Consider the following 20,463-nt stretch of genomic DNA (forward strand, 5'->3'; position numbering starts at 1 on the left):
TCACACTTAAATGTGCTCCACTCAGCCTTTAGACTAAAACCACTGCCAGAGCAGACAAGGGAGAAATTTCTGAAAAATAAAATACTCTTTAGTGTATAACCATGACATGTATGATTAATAATAAAAAAAAAATAACCTAAGAGGAACAAACCAAAGCACTGTTGTTACATCATTAGAAAAACAAAACTGATAGTAGAACATACATTTCCTGAAGAAGGACACAGAATGGTGAGAAACTTTATCAGCTGCAGTGCTAAAGTCATACACCAAGATGAACAGAAAGCTGGGTAAAGCCAGATGACAACTACAACAACAAACAGGGTCTGGCTCAGCAGGCACCAGCGTTTTCGTAGTACATGTTCTTCTGTTATCCCCTCTGCTACAGCACGACTTCATTCCCTCTTAAACTCAAGGGAGAAGGTGAAGGAGGAAAATGAAAGCAGGTCAGGGCAGTATCCCCAAAGCTTTTCTAAAACACCTACTGCTCTTTCCCTTTGCACCTTCTCAACCTGCAGCCTCTGTTGTGCTGGTGTGGGAGGAAGATGAGCACTACTCAAAGCGCCTTTGGCAAGATACTGTTTTTAAAAAAGCTTTTGGGGGCGGTGTCTCTCCCCAAATCTAATCATGTTTTAGGTGCTGTGTTGCCAAAGCTGCTGCTCAGCCAGTGCGCAACTCCATGCCTACACTCAGTTGTCTGACTGATTCACACCAGTAGCAAGGTGGCTCCCTCGTACACCTTCACAACTATGTGCTTGCTAGAGCAGCTGCAGTGTTAAACTCTCACGTACTTAAAGAGGTTGCAATCTGGGTTTTTTTTGCCTTCTCTACATGTTCAAAAAAATGTGAAGTGTAACAGAAATGGCATGAGTGGTGTCAGCCTCTGACCTATTAAAACAGAATCAGCAACCATTTACTTTTCTGACTAACTTACCTTGGCATGGGCAGCGGCATGTTTGTCTGATGTTTTCTGTGCTCATAACCTAGACTTACTCTAAATCTGTTTGGAATTAACTTGAAATGTTGCAAAAAGGTTATTCGATGCATTTGTAAAACACATACAGGAGACTGTATCTGAGGAAAATGAAGAATGGAAGTAGTACTTACAGACGGTACAGACTTCCAGAACTGAAGCAGGAGAATTAAACATTGGATGGAACGTAATAGAAACTGGTCTGCACAGAAGTAGGTTTGTGTCCTAATTACTGCGTTGCAGAAACTGATTTTGCCTGTTCCTCTGTAGGCCACCTAGAACTCTCTTTGCCTGCTGGGGAGAAAGGTGCAGAACTTCTATAAATTCACTAATTTAGGTCTAAACATGATGAGGCTTTTTGTTTTGTAGTGTTTTGGTTTGTGTGGGTGTTTTTTTGTTTTGGTGGGTTTTTTTTGTTTTTGTTTTTTTTTTTTTTTTTAAACAACTACTACTCGATTGCTGACAGCCTCATACTTCAATTTTTGCTTCCACTGCTGCCAGATGAGGGCAGGGTGTGGGGGATGCGGCTTAATATTAAATGCAGAAGAAGCAGTATCCTAAACAACCATGTATGCTGGAGATCAGAGTCCTTTCACTCTCTTCAGCTTTCAGAATTAAGCAGCAGCATTTATGAGATCACATAAAATTTCAAGTCAGTTAAAACTATAGTTCCTAGAGATTACCCTAGAGTTTTATTCTGCAATACTTGCCTTTTCTCTAATAAACTGTTTGCACATGTTCCCTTCTCTCTTTGAAAATCTGTTTTTGCAGAAATACCGATTTTGGCTTTTACATTTTTCCACTGAGTCTCTTCCTTTCTCTTAAGGGAACAATCCATTATCCTCCTTCTGCCAAAATGCAGTGACTGGTAGCAGTGCTGAATTTTCTTAGCGTACCTTTTTTGTTACAGCCATAGCGATGCAGCCAGATTTATACAGCTATTAGGATAGTGACACATTCATATTTTTAAATGGGAAAATAAACAAGTTAAAGCTGAAGTTTTATGGCTTACCACATTAAATACCCAAACTTCTGAAGTTTCTCATTTTAATTCATCCTAAAATTCTCTACACTTACCCACCACTAATGCAAGTTTTTGTTATCTATCACCTTCTTTATCACTATGAAAAGAGTGTCTTTGGAACCTTCTGGCAGAGGTCATTCTTAGAAAATTATCATCATGTTGTTGGTACTTCTTCAGATCTGGGCTCTTGTTTCAAACGTCTAGTCCCATTTTCTGGAACAAGCAGACCACACCATTTTCCAAAATCAATCCAAAGAAGATGGCCAACCAAGGGAGCATTCGGTTCAAGTTCAATGTAACTGCAAAAGAAAACAGAATTCATTCATCACTTACCCTTTAAAAAGATCATAGAAACCATTTGAGAATTCATATTAATTTGTATGTATAATAAATCACACAAATCTGTTAAAAGTCTGCATTCCAAAGCCATGTATAAAGTTAACATGAAATTTTAATTTTCCAGACAAAGAATTCTGTTTCAGTGATCCATGATGAGTTGTCTCAAAATCTAACTGATGGATCTGATGGATATAATATAGCATATACAAAGAGATGATGGTGAAATAAGAGGTGCTTTTTCTTTTTTAATAAAGTGTTTTGTTTCATTCACTTTCTATTAAAGTCTAAATAACACAGTTTTAAGCTAGAGCTATTTCAGTCACACATCTGATACTGAGTAAAATATATAACAATAGTAATAATGACTTCTATAACAGCTGCATTCTCTCACACACATCCTATATAAATAACGTAGTAACAAATAAGCAAAAACGTACCTCTAATTGCCTGAGAGTTTGATATCAAGACAAACACTTTTATAAATGCAAGGCACAAAGGCGTGTAGTCATGTTCCCAAATAACAGCTGGAATTAGCAAAAGCTTTCCATAACTGGACAACAGCAGTGCTTTGAGAAGTAAAATGAAGTCAGACTTTGTTTTCAGCATTCCGGTCTCATCCACCATAACATAGTAAAAATGCCAACCAAAAATGAAGTTTGTTCTAAGAGGAAATAAGAGGAGTTGGAGAGAGAGAAGGAAGCACCAAAATCAAGTCCTTTCTTGGATGAATCTCAGTGAAATGACATGTTCCAAATGCAACTGAACCACTACCATTTAAAAGACATACACAAATATGAACATGACTTCTACCTTCTGTGTTCATTTTAGTAGGCAAATGTTACTATTACTTAAACTAATTCAGTATCATGACATTCAGAATAATTCTTACAGAATTCTATCTGTAGGATTGCCATACTTGTAATTTCTGACATCATACAGCACAGGAAGTTTAGCAAAAGAACCTCTTTACTGATCGTTTTTAACAAAAGGAGAGGTTTTTTCAACTGTCTCTTAGCCTGTAGAACAAAATCAATACTTGTCTTCTTTAAAAAGGTCACCAGCAATGAACCCTTTCCATCCAGCATGAGAAAGAACACTAAGGTGAAAATATCATTGAGCTATTAGACTTTTTTTGACATTGTGTTCCTGTGTAACACTGGACTTAATGCAGATGTCAAAGCAACTGTCCCAACAACTGTAACAGGTGAATTACTACTGAAAACTGAGTACCAACCTGTTTACTGACATGTTATAAAAACCTACTTAGAGCAACATTAGACAATTCAGAAATTAAATGCTGAATGTCTAAGGAAAATACTAGTGTTAGTCTCCAGGCTTGATTTAAACACTATCACCAGAAAAGGTATGAGAATAAAAGTATTAACCAAAAAAAAAAAAAACCCCAAACCATCCCCTGCCTTCAAATGTAGTCTTAGAGCACAGAAATATTTACTCTTTACCAGTGATGACACTGCTCTGTATTTTTGTGTATTCAATAAAAAGAACAAAGAAAACAGATACACCTTTTCCCCAATTATTGTTACTCTTGTAAGGATCATCCTTAATGTTGTATCACTTTAATGAATAATAAAGCTTGAAGTCAACATGAAATATGGAATAAGTCTGAGCTCTACACTGATCTTCAGATTATGTAAATGGATTCAGGTGAAGATTTCTGAATATTGCCACTTTTCAGTGTTTCGATAACTAATGCTGATCATATCAGTCTGAATTGTAATCAGGATCAAAATATGCATTTGCATTAAATGAAGGCAAATTAGAGAGTACATGTATAATTGTTTAACCATACTGGGTTGGACATGACATCCATCCTATACTATTTTTTGCAATACGGTCTTGTTGAAAGAGTTATTAAGTTGTTTAAGGCTCATCAATCTTACCTAAAGAAGCTATACCAAACATTCGGTAAAAATCCCATTCCTTGGCATATCTGATTAAGTCATCAGGATCTGTATTTTGGCTTGAATCCTGTAGCTGCAACCACCTGAGATAAGCTTCACAGAGCAAACAAAATATGCAGAGCTTCCCATGAATCTGGTAAATGAAAGAATAATAAAAGCTTTAGTATGAAATTAGCATTTAAAATATATTTCAAAATCTCTACACAAACAATCTCTGTAGGTTTATTAGTTTTGTTTAGAAACATAAGAAAATTATTTCTGTTGAAGCCACTAGTTTAGCACATCATCCTTTTAACATCAGTTAACAAGAGACAAATTGGAGTGTATAGCAAGCTGCATGAACAGTTCCATACAGAAGAAGGTATATAACTGTGATTTCTAAAGCCTGCTCTATACCTTTTTAAAATCAGGAAAGCGGTTGAAGTTAGGAATATAAAAACAAAATTCTGCCATAGCTAGCAGAATTGTCCTATCAAAAAATTTCAGTTTATGGGCAACTACTCCATTCAGTGAACTGGTTTAAATAGTCTTGTTTCTCTTTTTCCCTGGAACAATATTCATTAGAAGAAATTGGTAGCGTAGTTATACCAAAAATATTTCTTAGTTCAGATAAGAGTGAGGTACCAAAAATAAATAGAGCAATATAATCAAACAAAACTTAAAAATATCCTCTGAAGTGACTGCAAAAATGATGTCGTGAGGGCCCACAGTTAGTTTGTTTCCACATTAAGCAGTCTCTACGCCAGTGTGTATGTGGGGTGAATTGTGATTTTATACAGATTTAAGTAAACCAACGCAATTTCTGTGCATGGATTCTACTTCTTTCATTAGATACTAGTTGTGCCAGTTGCACATACATGCACAGGCTAAGCCAGTTTAAAATTCAACTCAGTTTAGCTGAATAGATGAAATTTCCACAGATGGAATAGTTCTTCCAGTAGTCTCACAGAAAACATCATTACCAGTCTCTGAAAGCACTGAATTAATGAAAAATCCTACATGAACACAACATACACTTATGCCTGAATGGTTTGCTCTAGATTAGCTTCCCTCTCCGGGGAAATCAATCCTTAAAGTAAAAATATGCAATGCTGTGAGAAAAGCTATACCTTTACACTCCAGATTGGCCAGCACACCTATGTTGACTACATAACTGCATTAACAGTGCTTCATGTGAAAGGCACTATCTGTTGCTACAGTTTTGAGGCCATGGTTAATTACTCAGGAAGAAACTAATAAATTAATACAGTATGTGAAATTGGCATAGTATTGTCAATATGATGTGATATATTACTACAGCTCATTGTAGAAAGAATTGTTTACAACAAATTTAATTTGAAAATTAATTTGAAATTAGAACTTTCTCTTCCAATATAGTTTAGCACATCATCCTTTTAAAATCAATTGATAGGCAAATTAGAGGGTACAGAAAACTGCATGAACAATTCCATACAGTTCTTTCTCTTCTCTTTAACATGTAAGATGACTGACTGCTGTATTTGCTGGTATTGGGGCATCACTAATGTGGAGACAGGAACTTTCCTAGTAACAGCTGGAGTTTGAGATTTCATGTGTTCTATTCATGCTATGACTGGTTCAGCTTGCTGGAACCTGTGGAGGAGCAGGAGAACAGGCTCTAAAATTTTACAAATATTACAATCAACTTACTGAATCTAAATAGAACTTTAACCAAAAAAAGTCACAGAGTAGGGGCATAGCAACTTACATTTATCTTTGTATTGAAAAGAATGTGCCTGTATGCTTGTGCTTTACATAAAATAGCATTAATCAAGATGATAACAGGATCATACTCAATGTATTTGTCCACAGGTTTCTGGCAGGATTTCTGAAAGTTACAAAATAACAAGAATTAAGACAAAAAAAAAAAAAGAAAGCAAGAGTTTATGAAACGTTCTCCCAGTCTTAGCAGAACTGCCTAAATCCAAACTAGCTATTCAATTTTTATTAGTCTTTCATTAATGTAATCTTCATCTTCAATAGGCTTTTAATCCATCCAGAAAAATTGCTTTCCCTCCTTTGACACTACAGTTGACACACTGACTTCCCTTATAAAACATACATTATCAATTTTTACAGGCTTCAAGATTAACACAGATAAACTATGTAAGGACATACTTAGTTACAATTTTGTGCCCTACAGATGCAAATATACAAACTACCTTCCCAAGAATCAAGAAGTGCACCAGGATCTTGTTAAAGATTAACTGATCATGGATCGTCTACTGGGTATTTTGGAGATTTATTTGGTATTTTTTTGAAAGAAAATTAATTTATTCTATGACTTCCTTCTTTTCAGAGATGCTTTATCCTCCTATCCTACCTTTTTCTTCCTTTCAAGAAGACAGCAAATGTTCTTTTGCTGTTGCAATGTTCTCCCATACTGTTAAATTGTCCAGATGCTTCAACTGATTCTCCATTATCAAACAAACACCAATATATTTAGAATACTAATAATGTAGCTTTCACACACAGATGCAGCCGAAGAATAAGAAGTTGCTACTGAACAGTGGTAAGAGACTAGACCATTCCTTCTCCAATACATTTGCTGGTTCTCACTGTGCCTAATACAGGTTATTTCACCCAGACCACTGGGAACTGCTTGTCATCAACACCTTCAGATTTATCGACTTACCTGCATGGGTGATCACTCCTTGACTTGAGTTAAATTAGAAGGGCTAACAAGAGGCTGTGAAACTAACCGTGAACAGGATGGTTAAATAACAGTCTTACAAAAGGCTCATCTAGCAGACCTGAAGGGGAAGACTTCTAGCAGAGGGCTGAGGAACAGCAGCAGCTGATCACAGCAAGGACTCCAGCTCCAACAATCACACTTGCAGAAGCTCAGGTTCCTCCTGCTGTCCCCCCAGTCCAACTCCTTGCTGCCTCCAACCTGCCCTTGGCTAACGCCGCTCCCCTGGGCCTTTGCATTAGCTGCCACGCTTCAGGATGACACTCACAGAAACCATCTCCATCTCCATTTTAATGAGCGCATGGCTGTGCACTGCCAGAGGAGAAATCTATGCACACAGCTTTCTGAAATGCTTTAACAGTCAAAAATGCAGCATCACACAACACCTACAGACAAACTCCCAAGAAAGAACAACAGGGGTTTTTCAATTTTATAGGGATTCCTTGTGTCCAAAGTTAACTTTGCCTTGCTGTTTACCAGAATTATTATTGGAGAATTTGAGAATGCAAAATTTCACTAGCAAATTGACTCAAAAGTCCAACATCCATATCAAGAAAAACATACACACAAATGCATAAGTTGAATAGAGTATTTAGGGAATGGTGCCACCACTGATCAGTTTCTTGGTCCAGGTCAAGGTAAAAACACACTCATTTGGATTAGAAAATACTGTGTATGACAGTACACAAGTTAGAGGTAATGAACTCAAAAACTGACTCATTAACCAACAGTTTGATAGGTCTAAAATTAAAGTGAGTGAGATAGAAGAAAGGACATCATTAACAGAAGACCACAGCTACAGGATTTAATAAAGTTAAAGAGAAACAGAAACTGTAATTAAAGGCAGTGTCTTGCTTCATTTCTTTCTACAGGGAAATCATGAACAGATATTCTTATAGCTGGTAGCTTACATATGTCAAATCTTTGGGTTGATGTAGCACAGGAAAACAATTTTTTTTCAGGCTTATTCACACAAGCACTGGACAAGTGCATACAAAAGGAGATTATTCTTGAACACAATGGGTGTCATAAAGGTTAGATGAAGGATGTATCTCAAATTTTCACACAACAGAACATTTTCTGACCAGACTAAAAAAATGTTCTGAGGAGAGCAAAGAATGATCTTTTCAAGTGCTGGGTCCCAGCCAGACACTGATCAAAAAACTTGCAGTTAAGAGATACCAAAAAATTTTCATTGACAGCTGACATGAATTTTAGACAATCAAAATACATCAGACCAACCCTCCAGGCAAAATCAACAACAGAAACTCTACTGCAGATTTGTAAGGAGACTGCTACAACTGAATACACAAATAGTGGTGTTACCAATAAGAATGGGTCTTCTGCTCCACAGATTCTGGCAGCCACAACCAAATCTTCTGCAGTTGTGAGAATGACGCTTAATTCCATATTTCAGCATACCACCACCTAACACTTAAGAATCCTATTTCTCTTGTGTTACTTCAACAGGAAAAGAAAATCTGCCGTACCATGAAAGAACTGCCATTTTCAAGGACCTTCTACACACAGACATTTGTGTCTGCCTGTCTTCTAGAGTTAGAAGAGAGCCCTATTCTTAATCTACTTTATTTCTATTTGAGTCTCAACTGTGTGAAGGAAAAGTTCTCCATGCTTACCCAGCCAGTGACCTAACCAGCGTGAGGGCATTCAGGGACTTGAGAGACCTACAAACCACCTTACTGCAAAAGACTCAGGTGTGTACTGACATAGACTAATTGGACAAAATGAAGATGACACTTGCTATACCATGAGAATGTTACAGAATTAATAGACGCTCTAGCATGAGATTTTCTCCATACATGGCTTGTTATGTTTTCTAGATGTACTAATAAAACATCTAACATGCACCTTAAATGCCCAAGGAAGGAAACTTGTGACTAGAGCCTGACTTCAGCAGAATCGATGCAAGCAAGGGTTAATGCAGTTTATGTACACATAAGTTTAACTAGATAAAGCTATATAGTTAAACTGATATAACTTTATAGACATCGATAATCACTCACGCTTTCAGAGAAGATCAGCATGAGCAGCTCAGCCATGGAGAACTGCTTGCATGCTTACTTCTAAAGTTCTAGCCAGGCAATTTAGAGTAAACTGCAGTCCTGGTGCTCAGGTCTTATTCCCAATTGCAGTTTTGCACAGCTGTAGCAATGGCCTGTTCAGCATGACTGAAGAAGCCACATCTTTAACAAAACCGAACTTTTTTAATCTTCTCTGGACTTTATTGAAGAAATACCCTGGTTATCATCAACAGTTCTATAATAACAGAAAGAAGTAATTGGATTTCTCTGTTTTTAACCAGTTTTTAATTTCTTCCTTAAATATGTAATTGGCATCAAAACCAGGAAATAACTGGCGTTTTTTTTGAAAAAATAGACATTACATTGATTAAAAGGTGCTTTCAGATTATGTTGTAGAAGAGGAAGGTCATTCTTGACACCATAATTTCTATTTATACATCTTCTTCTAAATTGGTAAATTTAAGGAAAATTATGAATGTTTGATACTGATACCCAGGATCCCAACAGATACTGTGTTCCCTTAAAAAAGGGTGTTGAATGTATTCCAATATTCTAATTAATTTAAATGGATATTAGTTTAGGAATTGTTTGACTAAACATATTTAGGAAACTTGACTATGCTTGTCTGTTGTTTCAAAAAAAAAAAAAAAGCTTCCATTTTAATAACTTAGAAATTTGCTTAGTTATCGTAAAAAAATATTTTTTTAAAAAATGAGCAAAGGCAGGTTTAAGAAAAAAAAATCTTCAAAAGCTAGTACAACCATATTCTTCAGTGTAGCTTATCAGATTCTTTCTGATCAAAGCAATCCACAACAGTTAAGCAAAGTAACATATGTTTTAACATCTCAATTGTATTTAATAAGACAAAATAAGTACTGAAATGTTAATTCTGACTGCATGTTTATCAGCCTTTTATGAAACACTACTCAAAAGACATACCTCTGCTTTGTTCATCAAAGGTACTCAACTGCAAACACAGTTCACAAGCATGTGCCAAATACAATATAGTGTACAATTATTTCAGGAAATAACTACTGTCACTGAACAGCAAAGTTCTTAAAGCACATGAACATGACTTCTTTAGAGTGCTCTCTCCAACATTTTTAAGTAAAACTATTTTGGGATGGGGGTGGTGGAAAGGAAAAATGTACTTGAAGAAGCAGCCATAGGACATAACAGAAAATAAAAATACACAGTGAAGAACCAAGCTTCATCCTGAACTAAAAATACCATGAAAACCACACCAGGAATAATTTTGAAAATCTCTGGACATTTAGAAACACCAGTGAAACAATCTCATTTTAGTATTCCTTTCTCCAGGGTTTGGAGTCTGGCAAAGTTAAGGTACATTTTTTTGCTGGACTACATATAGAGCAAATTTTAACATTTATGTAACTTCAACATGAACAAAGGTCCATTTACGTAGGTTCATAGGGCAAACTAACATGGACCTATCATTTTGTGGGATTGCCTTTAATCCCAGTTGTACCCTTAAACAATAAAATGTAATTTGCTGTGCTGCTTTCAGTATGAGTTCTTTATTAGGGATGCGGCTAAGTGTCATACTAAGCTGAAAAAACTAAAGACCCCAGTTTCAGATGCATTCCATTTCAGAAAATTTCAATTAAAAATACTTTTTGTATTTTTTCCTACATGACATGTTTTCCAGTAGTGAGTTGGTCTGTAGATTGAGTTATGTAAATAAGATAAATAACATACTTTATTTTCCAGGATGAACTTTGTACTCACAGATTCTTTACCTTACCACATAAATACTGTCCATTCAAAGCATTTACAGGCTCTCTGCCTTTCTGCAATAAAAGAGCTTTTCAATTATTTTTTAATTGCAGAAAAGCTAAATGAAGTGTGCAGTGCTCAGGCAATTTGGCTTTCTTATTACAAAACTCAAGGGGGATCCTGACTGAGCTCTACATATTGCAATGAATAATTTCTTTCCCTTTGTTAGGGTCTGGAACGATTAACATTTTTTAAACTTTATTTTTAAACACAACAACATATATGTGATTTAAAAACAATTTAAAACATTTGCATGTTTTTCATTCTGTTTTTGAACAAGTCAAATTCGCTAATTTCCTTTTACATTCATTGCACCATGACTGCAAAATTTATTCCAGGTTAGCCGAATGTGAGGTTTTTTCCCCCTATAGCAGGAATGTAATAGTGGCAGTGTTACCTGAATAGTATTTTTTGTTACTGTTGTTACTGGTTGGTTCGTAATATATTCAGGGAAGATTTGCTGTATTATTTACAGATCACTTAAGTTTTAAGAATCTCAAAATAATTAACAAAAATCTCCTCTATGAGAACCACGTAGGCTTACTTCCAACCATCACTTCTGGTTCGGAACAGGGAAAACATCAGAACCTTCACAGCAGAGGAGCGGAACCAGATGGTGAGTTGCAATGCGACCACCACGAGCCACCTTCACTGGAGGCAATCCTAACCCCCTGCACACCCCATACACACACCCCGCTACACCCCAGTTATCTGAAAAGAAGGTATATTGAACAGGTCTTCCTGAGGAGGTGAGCTTTCTCAGAATTTTATTATCAATTTTTAAGTACCATTAAGTTATTTTTAAGGAGCAATAGTCCACCTGCCTCTAGTCATGTAACTTCCACAGCAAAATATATGCAGGATGAAAAAAAGGTTCATTCACCAAATGCAAATCTTGAGCAAGAAGAAACGTACAACACCAAAGGTTTGGGCTAGGCTTTTGCCAAAACTGGCCTTGATTAAACAAGACAGATTAAAAAAAAGTTACAGAACTTGAAGAATTTGTGACAGTTAGCCACCATGCAGAGCCCTTAACAAAAGGCATGCCCCTTCCATCCCAAGTTTCACAGTCCTGTATGGACTTCCATGTTTCTTTAGTTTAGTTTCTTTAATTTTTAGGTTAGTTTCTTTAGTTTCTTCAGTATCTGCTGCAAATTTATTTCCAGAGTGGATAGTAATGTTTGTGAGGTCTTTAATGTTTGCCTGTATTAAAATTACAATATGGAGCTCAATAAAATTTGAATTATCTTAAGAGCAATAACAAATGCTGCAGGAACTAAACTAAAGCAGTACGATGAATATTATGCTGAATTTCCAAAATTGTATTCTAGTATTGTGGGCTGGAAACAGATGCTTCCTAATGGAAGCTTCTAGTATTTGCCTCAGGAAGAAATCCATTCTTCTCTTCAACAGATTAGTAACAGAATATAAAATAATGGTACTTTGCTTAGGCATTCAAATTTAAATCTTCCATATGAAAATCAAGCCCAGATCAGGTTAAACACATCCTAAAAATAAATGTAGGACTAGACAGAAGTTGCTGTTGGGAGAACTTAGCTTCTTCAACCTCAAGATGATAGTCCAAAAGGTGTTGAATGACAGGAACATCCTGAGAATGGCAAACACCTTTTAGATGCAAATTTATTAATTTATCAATGATAACATTAAACGAAGATTGGGGCAAGTCTGTAAATGAGGTTTCACACTGGTAAGTTTGATCTTTGTATTTTTTGAAGTGGAGAAGACTTCTAAGCTATCATTATTTTCAGGGGAAGATGATTCACAACACTGACAAACTCACTATAACACTGCTCGTCAAAGTTCGTGAAGGGTATCAAATGATGTTCTGTACTTGACTACTTTTTGTTGTCAGTAGCGTGATGCTGACCAACTTTTCAGGTCTCTGGCCAGAGCACAGCGTTACCTGCATGGAGTAGGCTACCTGCAGAGGGTTAGTGCAGTGCCAAAACTAATACAAAAGTAACGCAAGGTATACTATATCACTTGCCATAATTCATCATATACTTAGACAATTATCATGTATCCAGTTAATACATTGGGGGAAATTAATAAATGTCTGTGCATGGGCTTTAAGACTCGTCTCACCTTTGTCCACTCTCCTGGGGATTTATGAATCTAAGTCACTTGTGTCCCTTGTCTGAGCGGGATGTGACACCATGATAACCCACAACACAGAGCAAACAGGCTGGTAGGAGCAAGTGAAAAATGGTACCAATCTGAAGCTGTGTGAAGAAAGGTGGACAGAATTCCAATTTGCTAGCAACATGTGATTCTTTGCTCTTTCTTTTACTCTTTTCTTTGCTCTTTTTGTAACAGTTTGGTGTTTGTGACTAACACAGCAACCGGGACTCAAGACTTTTATTCTACATGGGATGCCACAGCTCCCGAAGACCAGGATCTTCAGTTCTCAAATGGTTAAGTGATAAGAGGAACGAGTGCCATCTGCTGGCTCTCACTTTGCCTTTGAGATTACCATAGCCAAATTAATAACTGTAAATGATGACCTGAGTTTACAAGATGTGCTAAATCTTACGTGACATGGCTGCAGCCATAAGCTTTATACTTGTTCTTTCGTATCGAGCTTGTCCTTAGTTTCAAAGATGAGTTTGAAGCTCCACACGAAAGAGCTCCAAAGAAAACCATTTACATTTTTATCATGTACCAATGACGAATTTTGACTACGTGATTTGACTACCAATGATTTGATGTAGTTCATATCCGCTACTAAACATGACACACTATACTAACATGAAAAAGCAAGTAACAGTCAAATTTTCCTTGCAGTGTGCATGTCTAAAGCCATCAGAAATCAATCGCTTACCTTGTTTGTTGTCCTGGTTTCAGCTTGGACAGAGATAATTTTCTTCCTAGTAGCTGGTACAGTGCTGTCTTTTGGATTCAGTGTAAGAATAATGTTGATAACACAGTGATGTTTTAGTTGTTGCCAAGTAGCACTTTATACTAAGGATGTTTCAGTGTCCCATGCTCTCCCATCCTCTGTGCAGGCAGGAGCATAAGAAGATGGGAGGGAACATGGCCAGGACAGCTGACCTGAGCTGGCCGAAGGGATATTCCATGCCACAGAACATCATACTCAGGGTATAAACTGGTGGGAGTTGGCTGGGAAGGGGTGGATTGGTGCTCGGACATTGGTCAGCAGGTGGTGAGCAATTGCACTGTGCATCACTTGTCCTGCCTTCCTGCCTTGGGTTTTATTGCTCTCTTTTGGTTATACTCCTTTTCATTACAATTACTATTACTAGAATATTTTATCATTATTGTTATTATATTTAATATTTTAATTTTAGCTTAGTTATTACACTGGCCTTATCTCAACCTGTGAATTTTACCTTTTTTTTTCCCCAATTCTCCTCTCCATCCCACTGGGAGCGGGGAAGAGTGAGTGAGTAGCTGTGCGGTGCTTAGTTGCTGGCTGTGGTGACATTTGTCTTTTACCCAAGAAAATTGCTGATCTCCCTGGTTTTTGAAATGCCTGCAGAGATTTTTGTGTACATTTTCAGCTGGGTTATGTTCTATAGCAACAAGCCATTTTAACTGACTGCTGGGCTGAGAAAATAGAAGGATGTGAATCAGCTCTTTCTACTATCATCAGTAATTTGTTGGTATCTTGTTGATAACAGAAGCTGAGATCTAACATGTACGTCTTTCAGCTTGAGCTAACCACTATTTCCCCAAATACAAACTGGTCACAGACTTCTATGATCTGGCTGTCTACGATTTCTATATTTGATCTAAGAAATGCCTGAATGATTGAAAGCTATAAAGTTGTAAAGGCATTCATCACAGGTTTCATACAAAGCTTTTTGGTTATCTGTTATATTCAGAGCTTCATGGTTAGTAAATTAACCCTTCTTCAATCAGCATTCTCAAAATGCCAAGGGCTACAAAACTGGGGGAAACAACCACAAATGCAGTTTGAATGATATACATCAAATTCCTTACAAAATACAAAGTATTCAGCAACTGGTTCAAGCACAAGGTTTCCCAATTTTATAAGGAGCAGATAGGATGTTGTGAAACACAATCACAGACAAAAACAAAGGCTTAGTCAAGACGTATTTGCAGATCCTTGCATTCCAAATTTTCTCTTCCCATAGTGACATATAGGATGCTAAGTGATCCAATTTTTTACACACTACAAAAAAAAAAAAAAGTCAAAACTCAGCACTGAAGACAAGTCCACATAAACCTTATCAAAAATTGAAAAAGGTAATTTAGAAATAGTTGAAAACACGGCTTAAAAAGCTTTCTTTGTTTTTTGCTGCAGGTATGAAATATCTCAGAAAAAGCAGGAGCTACTAAATTAAAGTTGACATGAAAACAGCATGAGGAAAAGATGAACTCTGCGAGAGACAGAGTGGGAAAGGAGAGCAGTAAACAGCCTGGAACATCCTGGTACCAGTTTGGAAAGTACAACCTCTGTGGCTGGGTGACACAGAAGCCCTCACACGCACCGGGAACCATCACCAGCCAAAACCTGGCATTTCCATCTAGCGGTTCCCCAGCCGCGCTCAGCTCCGCCTTTCGGCGAGTAAAGCTGCCCGCGGGGAGCCAGGGGAAGGGGCGGGGAGCGCGGCAGGCGGCAACCCCGCGCCCCGGCCCACGGAAAATGGCCGGGCCGCAGAGCCGCGAGGAACGGCGCCCCGCGGGCCAGGGCCGAGCGCCGGGGGAGCTCCCCTAACACCCGCACCCCTCTAGCCGCCCCGACTCACGCAGATGGAGATACGGAGCACCCCGCGCCGGTAGTCCCTGTACAGCTCCGCCGCCTCCTCGCTGCACTCGATGCAGCGGTAAACGCCCAGCGCCGCCATGGCCCGCCAGCGCTTCGCACCGCTTCGCTTGCGCCTTCGGGGGGCGGAGCCGGGCCGGACCCGCGCAGCGGTGCATTCCGGGAGTTGTGGTTTGGTGCTCCCGCCGCTGTCGGCCCGGCGACGCGGACGCAGGACTCCATGTCCCAGGGGGCAGCGCGGCGGCGCCCTCCTCCCCGCCGGTCCCGTGGGAGGGGCGGCGGGGCTGCCCGCCGTGCCCGGCTGAGGCGGGAGCCTTGCGCATGCGTCCTGGGAAGATGGCACCTGCCGGCGGCTGCGGGGCGCTGAGGGGGCTGTGGGGGTCACTGGCCCTGCTGGCCCTGGCCCGCGCCGCGCTGGCTTTCACCGAGCAGTACCCGGCCTTGTCCCTGCTAAAGCAGGAGCTGCGCCGCCAGGGCCCGGTGGGGGGCTGCGCCTCGGCGGGGGAGTGGGCAGAGCAGTACTCGGCCGAGTGCGGTGAGTCGCGGGACGACGACAATACGTTGCCATGGTGGCCGTCCCCAGTCCCGGGGCGGCGGGGAGGAGGCCGCCAGCTCAGCGGCCCTGCGGAGCTCTGAGGCCGGGAAGGGGGTGTGGGGGGGGCCCCCTCCCCTCGCTCCGGCGGCGGGAGCGGAGGAGGAAGGCGCGGCCGGGCCTCGCCTCCCCCTGAGGCGCCGCCGGTGTCCCAGGGGCTGGCGGCGCGGGGTCCTGGCGGCTCGGCTGGACGCGTGGTTGTTGCCGGTGTTGAGCTGCGCCCCCGGGTAGCGGTGTGCCCTGGGGCGGCAAGGAGCCAGGGACTGCCGCCGTGGCACCGAGCGGGGAAAAATCTCGCGCCCGTTCAGCGGGGAAACCGTGGGGTCACGCAGGAGGATTCCTGCTGTCCCACTCGCCGACCTGCCAAGTTGAGCGGCTGGACTCTGCGTGCTTTTTAATCCCTGCGCTCCATAGTACGCAGACATGCCAACACCTGCTCGGCTTACTGAGTTGAATGTGGCTTGATTCGTTTTCAGTTACAGTTATATATGTTTTGCTGGTTAACTGGATGCTTTTCTTTATGAGCGCCAAGTTCAGGCACCAGAGCTGGTCTTTTTCAGGTTAATTGATGGGTTGCAATACAAGCACAGTGAAAACTATTTTTATGTGCTTAAACGTGTGTTGCATCAGGATCATATGACTTAAGCTGTTACGATCTTTGATCATGAGCATGGTGTGAATATGTTATACAAGAATACCAGTCTGAAGCACAATGTGTATGTAATAAAGATGAAGAAAAAGTTTTTATCAATTCAGTACAGTATAGATAATTATGTATGTGAGAATAACCAGTAATGTGTCATGCCTGCTTAGCTATCTTCAGGGTTTTAAATTTTTCTCCCTTTATTTCATAAAGTCTGTGCTCATATCAACAATTGTTGTGGTCCCTGAGGACAATATGCAGTGAGTGTAATCCACTCAAAAAATTACAAACTTTCTAGAAATACCTTGTTATGAGTTTCCTACATCAGCTGTTTGGTTTTTTTTTTCTTTTTTTTTTTTTCCTCTGTATGCGTGCTTTTATCATCACAGTTTAAAGTTCTTTGGTTAGTTTTTAATCTGTATCAGCTGTGTTAAGTAGGTATTTTACATCAGCTGCCTTTTTTTTTTTTTTGGGTGGGGTGGCTGTAGTGGCTAATGGCTAAGAGCAGTACTATGTAAACACTAAATCAGATTGTGGAAGTTATCTCAGGCAACTGTTGGTCCAAATTATTCAAGCTTGAGCATAAAACCAAGAGGACCTTCACCCAGTGTTGAGATAAAATCTGTATGCCATACAAGTTAATAAATGGCAAAGCATTTGATTACATCTCTTCTGTTACTGGGACGTGAATGATTGACTCAGGATACTCCTTCAGAGGTGTATTTGGACAATTAGATTTTGATTTAATGGTGAATGTTGTTTTAAAGAGACCAGTGTAACTGGGATTGATACAAGGAATTCTGCTTAAGTCATCAGGTACCTCAGGCACTTTGGATACACTGATAATAAGAGAGCCCTTAGTGACAGAACAGCATACTTAACCCTGAAATAGCTGTATACCAGTTCCTTACTTGCTATTTAAATCCTGTGGCTAAATAAATTGCCAGTTGAAAAATTCCCTTAAGTTCTCAGTCTTTTGTTTTAGGCCAACTTTCCCAGAAGCTGAGATCTTTTTATCTCTAATAGTTTCTCTTGTAGCTTACTACAAGGCCCAGGGTAATTTATCTGGTGTTTCTACTTTTTCATAAAGTTGTTAACGGGGCAGTGTGGTACAGGTTTGGCTATCTAACTAGTGGACAAAGGCAGATCCATTCTTCCCTATAATTAAAGCAGTTTGTTGCCCTCAAAATTGCAAGATTTGAAGGGCCTTTTTCTCCCTATAGCTTGTAGCAGATAGGCCATTCTTATTTCTTGCCACCTTATTAAAAAATTCCTTAAATAAATTCATGATGTTATGCAGAAAATTATTCTGGAGGTAAGTTGTGCCCACACCTCTTTGTTTTGGTTTGTGAAGCAAAAATTGTTCAGTGAGTCACAGGGATGGCTCTTAACTGTCACTGATTTAGGAGCACCAACAGAGAACAATTAATGTGGTATTGATGCTGCCATAGCACAGGAGGGTTTGATCAATGTGAAGAACAAAGGGCAGTGTTGAAATCTCGTACTGGGAACTGGTTTTCTGGAAACTATGGGTGGTGAGCCACTGTTCTTACAGGACTTTCTGACTTTAAACTTTGACCTTCTGCTTTTCACCACTCTCACTTCTGTTGTAAAAGTTCTCCTGCCATTTATGGCTCAACTTAGTTCCAAGTTTCTATTTACAGGGAATGATTTTAGATGCTATTTTGACTTCTCTTTGTAAAAACACTGTTTCTTTTTTAGCCCTGTACTCATGAGAAGTGAGGAGTTAACTAACTGCAACCCCTACATAATCAAAATATAAGAATAGCACTGCCTGTAAAAGTGAATTAGAAACACACACTGCCTGCCCCCCCTGGCCTTTCAAACTTAGTGTCAAGCTTGTATTTTCAAACATTAGGGGAGATGATAAAATTTGGTATTTATGACATGGAATCAGAGATAATACTGTTTATTTGCTTTTCTTGATTACTCTTGAAATATTTCAAGTTAATAGAAGCTTTAAGGTCTGAAGACTTAAAAGCTAACAATTCTGTTGGGATAGCAGTTAAAATACCATGTAGGTGAAGTAGTGACTGCTATAGTCTGTCAAATGGGGCGGGGGTTGTTGACTACTGTTGTTATTTGTTTACTTGTTTCCTTTGTTAAACTTTTTTTCTGCTATGCCAACAGGCTGTGTTTGACTTTCAATAGATTTGAATCAATCTTATACTTTTTGTAATGGCTGCCTTAGAAATAAACCTGTGAGCACCTTTGTATATGTTCAGTCAATTATGATTTTACTATTCTGTCTGCTTTTTACAGTCTTTATGTCTCTCTTTCCTGGACTTCCAGCAGCAGCTCTTTCCCTACCTCTGTATGCTCCATTCCATTTATTTTCCTCTCTGGGATTGGAATAATACTTTTGTCTTGAATTCATTCGGCTGAAGAACCATGCAAAATGGGGACATGCCTACTCCAAACTTTTCTTATTTGATTTCAGCTTCCTCCCTTTTATTGCCCCCTCTCCCCCACTTTTTAAGCACCTTCATTTTTTTTTTTCATGTATTTTTAACCAGAAGCAGAAGTAGTGATAAAACTAAGTATATAAAACAGTCATGCCAGTTATTGCTTCCTTGGCTGAGTGGATGTAGTGCTGTGGGGAGAAAGCACTTCATGAAAGTTCTGCCCTGTGGAGTGCCCAATGGGGAAGCTGCTCACATGAACATGAGGAAATGTGATAATAGAATGTACATGTAACTCTTTGAGTTCCTAAAGATATTTCTCTCTCTCTCTTTTTTTTTTTTTTTTTTTTTTTTTTTCCCCCCAGATTCATCCTTTTGCACTTCCATGAATCGGATTGTGACATAGGAGGGTCTTCATCTTGTGAATCTGTGCTTTCTCTCAACACAGAAAAAATTTTGGTATGCTATCAAGAATGTAATGTACAAACCAATTTTTTAAAAGCTTGTTGAAGTTGCGGATCACTTTGGCTGCATAACTGGTTAGAATGAACTTCAGGCAAATAACTACAAATAGAATTATTAATCGGTAGGCATGGGTCCCCAAAAGGCTTAAGTGTGAATGAACTCGAGTTGCTCATGAAAGTATGATTTCATGGTACTCCATCATGAGTCTCTAGGGCTGTTAGCAGTTTCAACTAATTGAAACTGATGTTTCCACTGAAGGCTAGCCTTCCCCTGGATTAGTCTCCCAATTAATTAATTGCTTATTTTTAGGATTGCAGGGGCTATGGCTGAAAAAGGGAAAGGTGCATTAGTTTTTACTCACATTAACTGCCTGAGGAAGTTTACCACAAAATGCGTGTAAGAGTAGGAGTGATAACTTACAATCACTACAGAAATAACATTGTGCATAGATGATAGAGGCTTTAGACTGTATTTCACTAAGTGTAATACAGATGTGGTATGTGGAGAATATTCTAACAAAAGAAGAGTATCTCTTAGTAGAGAGATTTCTAGAGGATTATTTGAAATTTGGGTTTTCTTGCAACACCACCAAACTTGTTGATCTTGAACAAATACAATCTTCATTCTACATCAGAACACAGGTTTGATGTTACTTTTTCAGTCCAGTAGAGTCACAGATACTGAAAATCTTCAAATAATTTCCATGTGAGTATACAAAGAAGCCTTGGCAAATTTGTAGGAATTATTGGCTATATGGGAGAATGG

At 39.1% G+C, this 20,463-nt stretch overlaps 1 protein-coding gene across 1 annotated transcript; it reads right to left on the reverse strand.

Moving 5' to 3' along the window:
• Positions 1-1,331: 1,331 nt before the first annotated feature.
• On the reverse strand, positions 1,332-15,690 carry LOC122153731 (protein ARV1-like). Its single transcript, XM_042796075.1, is given in 6 exon segments — positions 1,332-2,293; positions 2,771-2,938; positions 2,941-2,994; positions 4,235-4,388; positions 5,982-6,101; positions 15,559-15,690. Coding segments are annotated over 6 exon segments (702 nt in total). The 5' UTR covers positions 15,658-15,690; the 3' UTR covers positions 1,332-2,186.
• Positions 15,691-20,463: the final 4,773 nt, after the last annotated feature.

This window comes from Tyto alba, unplaced genomic scaffold (genome assembly GCF_018691265.1).
Source record: "Tyto alba isolate M040663 unplaced genomic scaffold, T.alba_DEE_v4.0 Super-Scaffold_22, whole genome shotgun sequence".
NCBI classification, from domain to species: Eukaryota; Metazoa; Chordata; class Aves; order Strigiformes; family Tytonidae; genus Tyto; species Tyto alba.